Genomic DNA, 5721 nt, shown 5'->3' with positions numbered 1-5721 from the left:
CTCCCATTTACGTTTCCACAGGCCCACAGAAGCATTATAGATGGGAAAAACCACAGTAGGTACAGACAGTCTTAACAAACAATACCTTATCATGCTACAACACCAAACATAAGTGAAGCTACAGCAGGCCTCCATCTTAAAAGTTCTTTTCATAAAAATCTTCATCACGCCATTACAGAAATCCAGACCACAGAAACAGCGACCAGACTACAAAACCTGTCCTACAACGTGATCTGGGAATCTTCCTTATTAAGGTGATTTGTAATTGTGCATACGATCTCAATAGAATCAACCATACATAGCCTATGTTTCATCATCAGGTAGCAATTCCTACCCAGCTTACAACGGCCTAGCAAACTCAAAAATGCACGTTATCACGTCTAGAGACACTAGAAAAGAAGTTACACTACGAAAAGCAAGCAGTAGAGAAACTCAGATACAGAACAAGACAACCGAAATGACGAACTAAAGCAGCGACTTCGAACAAGTTGAAAAAATAAATAATCTCTAATTCCAACTTCTCCAATGAAGAGCATGACCTTCCGCAACAGCCACAAAAGCATGCGAAGAGATCAAAGACAAACCCGCTCACAGAAACCCTGCTTTTTCGCCAGTTTCGAACGGAAAGAGAATACAAGAGCTGATAAAATGGACAAATGGTGGTGTCAAAAGACACCCTAAAAAGTTTACAGACACGAAAGATTCTCAACCCCCAAAGCCATACAGAGTCCTGCCCTGTCTCTTTAGGGCGTAGACGACATCCATCGCAGTGACAGTCTTGCGGCGGGCATGCTCAGTGTAGGTGACAGCATCGCGGATGACGTTCTCGAGGAAGATCTTGAGGACACCACGAGTTTCCTCATAGATAAGGCCGCTGATACGCTTGACACCACCACGGCGAGCGAGACGACGGATGGCAGGTTTGGTGATACCTTGGATGTTATCGCGGAGGACCTTACGGTGACGTTTGGCACCACCTTTACCAAGGCCTTTGCCGCCCTTTCCACGACCAGACATGGCGATGAAGATATAAATTCAAGCTGTGGCTATGGCGGAATGGATCTCTGGCGATCGATGAGAGTTTGAATTTGGTTATGGACTTTATAACAATCTTTACAGTCTTCCACCGTCCGATCATTCCCCATCCTGCGGTCTCTGTTTCTCCTTCTTGTCTTTCTTTCTACCCTTTTCCTTCCGACTTTTTCGCTGCCTTTACAGCGTTCGATCTTAATCCCATCCAACGGACAGTAGTGCGTTGTAGCCGGATCTCTCCCAAAGCGTTGTCATCCGAGCGATCACAGTTCATCCAACGGCCCTAAAACAAACCTCCGAATCCATTCCCTCCAAACATCAAGGTTCCATTGGAGAGCAAGAGTTCTATTCCCTTGGAAGATCAGCTACTCCCTATCAGCATAGGCCATGTGTCATGTGTGCGTGGGTGTGTGCATGGGGGTTTCCACTCCCAAAGCTACACAAAGCTCTTGCTACACTACGATGGAGAGTCCACGTAGGTTTATACCTGTATTGCAATGACTAGTAGCTCCATTACTTCATAGATTCACATCTAAACCTCTTTTTGTCATGAGGCACAAAATTGTTGATTTGAAACTAAACCTAGATTTTACCATTTCATCAAAAAAAATTAAAGGAAAATAAGAATGAATGAATCATGGGACATGAGACACAACGCAAGGTCCTTCAGCACTCAATTCTCCTAAAAATGTCAAGGTAGTGCTTTTACAACCAAGTTAGTAATGGCTCGAGGTTGGCACTTTTGGGAGTTGAAGTCCAACAAATACATGGATGACATATTGCTCACATAAGCTCGTAAGTTTTCTCTTTGACAACATGAAATTTTATTGAGAGCGCAGTTTGCATGTGGTATAATGTTCATCATCCTATCCACCACTACTTTGTATTTAAATCCCTTCACACTTTACTTCATTTTAGTGGAGCATAGTGTATACTACTATATAGTATCTATCTTTATGTCTTGCTCACACATCTCTCTCTCTCTCTCTCTCTCTCTCTCTCTCTCTCTCTCTCTCTCTCTCTCTCTCTATCTATCTATCTACTTGATGCTATTGTCCAACTCTGTTCAACAGTTCTATTGCCACTGTACAACAATCTTAGAGCTCCTCTTTTAGCCTCTCATGTGCACATAATAGCTCCAAGTTGTTCCCTTCATTGTTGCTCGTGCCTGTCACAATGGTTAGCTTCATGGTAGTAGGCCACTGGTTCCCGATCAGCAGCAACATAGCTTTTAACATGCTTGGCCTTAATTGTGCTATTGGTTTTGTGCACAACAATGCAACCTGCACAACCAATAGCACCTCCTCTACAGAGAATTTCGCTTCTCACGTCACATCCACTAGTTCAAGTTGTTGCTTATCTTCATAGAGGCTCCATGCCTGTGATATACTAATCATTCACTCATATTACACTTTCACAGAATTGGCTCAAAAAAGAAAACATAATTTTTGTAAGCCAGGATTAAAAGCCAAGAGAATCTGATGGAATTAGCCTTCTTTTCCATCTTTTGAGAGACATATAACAAGTTATATTAACTTGCTCTATGGAACTCTCATGTGTCACAAAATGGACACCCATTGTAGACGATATAGCTTCTTTTGTGACAATCGTGTATTTGCCTTCTTTGTTTCACTTATGATTTCTAAATAGACTATCCCAAAGCTGAAGACGTCAGCTTTGCATGTGAGTTTCCCATTGATGGCATATTTTGGAGCAAGATATACCCCTCATTTTGGCCATGAATGTGTTACATGATTAGTCCATAGAATCTAGAAAATCATGACTAACAAATGTCAATTGTATCAAATAAATTATTCTGAGCTACAATGATGCATCCTTACAAAGTTCTTACAGCTGTTGTACTGATGTGAGCTTGATTGTAACATCTCTATCATTCCTTGTCAATATGGTTATTATGCTTTCTTTATCAACATCCAAGAATTTTCAATTTAGCAAGCCTAGCATTTGTAAGTTTAAACTTAGGAAATATCTTGAACCCAGAGACTTAATTGAAATTTTTGTCCTATTTCACCTTGTTTTATGCTATATTCTTCATCATAAAAATAATTCCAACAACTGCAATTGTATCTCTAGTGTCCATGGAGTTCCTTTTAGTATAAAAGGTTTGGGTCATATTGTTATGCTGGTGGAACTTTAATTTCATGAAGGAGCTCGGCTTTTATCAATATTTGGGTGCATGAAGACGTGTTTGCCGAACAATTTTTGTCCAAAGTCTTTAGTGCTTGCATAAGTATGCTCTACTAATCACATATGGATTCCCAAACCTCGTAGGGTAGAGAGCACATGCTCTCATATTCCAAATATACACAAGCATCCTACTTTTCTGACATGCCTATGCCAGTTACTAGCAATGATTGCATGCTTGTCCCTACCATTTCCAAGTCCCCACTTGTTCTAGGGACTTTTACTCTATCTGCCTTTTGTGGTTCACCATTTGCATGATGCCATACCAACAATTGAGCCTAGTCAGCTACCCATTGGTGCACCAAATCCTATAGTGGATGGAGGTCCTATCTATACCCTTGGAAAGAAGTGATGCAGATGGGTGCTTTACTCCATGCAAGGTAAAAAAGCTTCCAATAAAACAAACAATTCAAAGATGCAAATGTAGAAGAGGTTGGATTTGTCATCAAGAAAGGTAGAAAGGTAAAAAGAGCTTCCAATAAACATACAATTCAAAGATGTGGATGTAGAAGAGGTTGAATTTGTCATCAAGAAAGGTAGAAAGGCATGATGAGTTTCAAAGATCCAAAGCAAGGGTTCATACATGGTTTAAAAGCTACCACCCAACTTGTTGGCCTATTTCCAAAGTGTGAAAAAGATGGCAAAATGTGCAGAAAGAGATGGGGTCATGTGAATGTGGAATAGAGAAGGAAAAGGCCCATAATGCCATCTCTAGAAATCATCGTAAGGTCACATGTCAATGTTTTGACATCATGCCTAGTTGTGCATGTACTGACATGCCTAGTAGTAGGTGGATAGCCACAACCATGCTTCATTAGTTGGTGGGAACACTGATGGCTCCATTGTTAAGGTGGACTATAGAAAGGGTACCCTTGGAGTCCCTCCACTTTTGGGGGGACCTCTTGGGTCTCTACACAAAGTGGGGGAACCTCATTAGTCTCTACACAAAATGGGGGGACCAACTAGTGTTAAAGGAAGATTATCAGGGTAGTGTTTCTGATGGTAATGTTTTTGCTTGATAGGTTGGGAGATTCTATGAAAGATCTTGGTTTCGTCTGGTAATGTTTCTGTTGGTGCTACTCTAATGATATGTTGGGATGTTCAATGAAAGATCTGATTGTTCCTCCAGTTTTGTTTCTACTAGAGATGGATTTGGTGGAGTTGGCATTGAAAATGTTGTTTTTGAGATAGATTATGGTGCCTTATATGGTCTTCATGATGACAACAAGTTCCTCAAGGAGGTATATCAAGTTTCAACTGCTAGCTATGCATGCATTAGATTTGAAGCATTGCCGTGTGCGTGTGGTTGTTCTTCGTGGAGTTGTGTTCAAGAATTATAATGTTATGAACAAGAATTAGTATATATTGATGGAGCATTGCTCAATAACAAAAGAGGTCCACACCCTGGAGGTACCTACAAATTATGTAACATGAATAAATCTCTCTCAATGGAATGAAGCTACCACTCTTGGGGTTTAGTGTTCAAGCTCACTATTGTGTTCATGTGATTAATCTCCATTGTGTCCATGCTCTCTTACACTATCATGTTCTAGCATGCCCCCTTTCCCTTGCACTCCCTACCCTTGTACTCCCTCCTCCTCCTCCTCCCTCCTTCCTCCTCCTTCTCCTCCCTTATCCCTCCTCCTTAACCCTTACCCCTCAAAGTCACGAAGGAGACTAGCTCTCCACTCCTCAACCCTGGACTCCCCCTAGACCCTGCAACCCTCTCTAAACCTTGGAACTCCTAGATAGCTCTCTCAACCCTATCCCCTTCCAAACCTTGCAACCCCCTTCTAAACCCTTGAACTCCCGTGGAGGCGAGAGCCTCCATCCATCGTTGTGAGATCAAGCCCTATTTCTCACCCATGTGCACATGAGATCTGCTTTCCATGCTTTAGCCTACACCTCTCACCGGTCAAGGACCTATGCTACAATTCTGATGAACACCTATGCTACAACGAGCAATGACATGATTATAAATGACCAACACCCTCGAAACCTAGATGTGGGAGAGACAATGACAACATTTGGGATATCCCCATCCTTTAAGATTCATCATCCCATGCTTTAGGCTCCGGATATTACAAGTGGAGCTTTGCTGCTACTCTACACACATAATGATCTCATCGTTGTTGCTTTAGACTGCACTTCTGGCCCTTGTTGCCACAAGGTTAACATAGGTGACCTAATATCATATGTAGAACACTTATATATGGGATAATTCAAAACTATAAAAGCAAGATTTAGTGTGCAAGCGGTTTTAATAGTTAAGATTAAGAGCACTTAATCTCTTTTAGTTGTAGCCTTTATTGTGACATGGTGACTTTTTCCTACAATAAAACTTTAGAATTTTTAAGATATAACACTTTGTGGCTATTATGTCTAGTATATAAAGATGCTTACTTATGAAATGCAACTTATAATGTAACACACCAAGCTAACCACTCTTGCTAATTCCTAAATCAATCTTGCCAAAGTTGTTTT

The 5721-nt window shown here is 41.1% G+C and overlaps 1 protein-coding gene across 1 annotated transcript; it reads right to left on the bottom strand.

The window, feature by feature from the left end:
• Positions 1 to 588: 588 nt before the first annotated feature.
• LOC147883098 (histone H4) lies at positions 589 to 1089 on the bottom strand. The gene has a single exon (XM_087399728.1). It carries the CDS (start codon positions 1015 to 1017, stop codon positions 706 to 708), a length of 312 nt encoding a protein of 103 aa, XP_087255854.1. The 5' UTR covers positions 1018 to 1089; the 3' UTR covers positions 589 to 705.
• Between the last annotated feature and the right edge of the window lie 4632 nt (positions 1090 to 5721).

The sequence above is a fragment of the Dipteris shenzhenensis genome, chromosome 28 (assembly GCF_047967505.1).
Source record: "Dipteris shenzhenensis isolate YYH24624 ecotype China chromosome 28, Dip_SZ_1.0, whole genome shotgun sequence".
Lineage (NCBI taxonomy): Eukaryota > Viridiplantae > Streptophyta > Polypodiopsida > Gleicheniales > Dipteridaceae > Dipteris > Dipteris shenzhenensis.
This window is presented reverse-complemented; position numbering and strand designations above follow the sequence as displayed.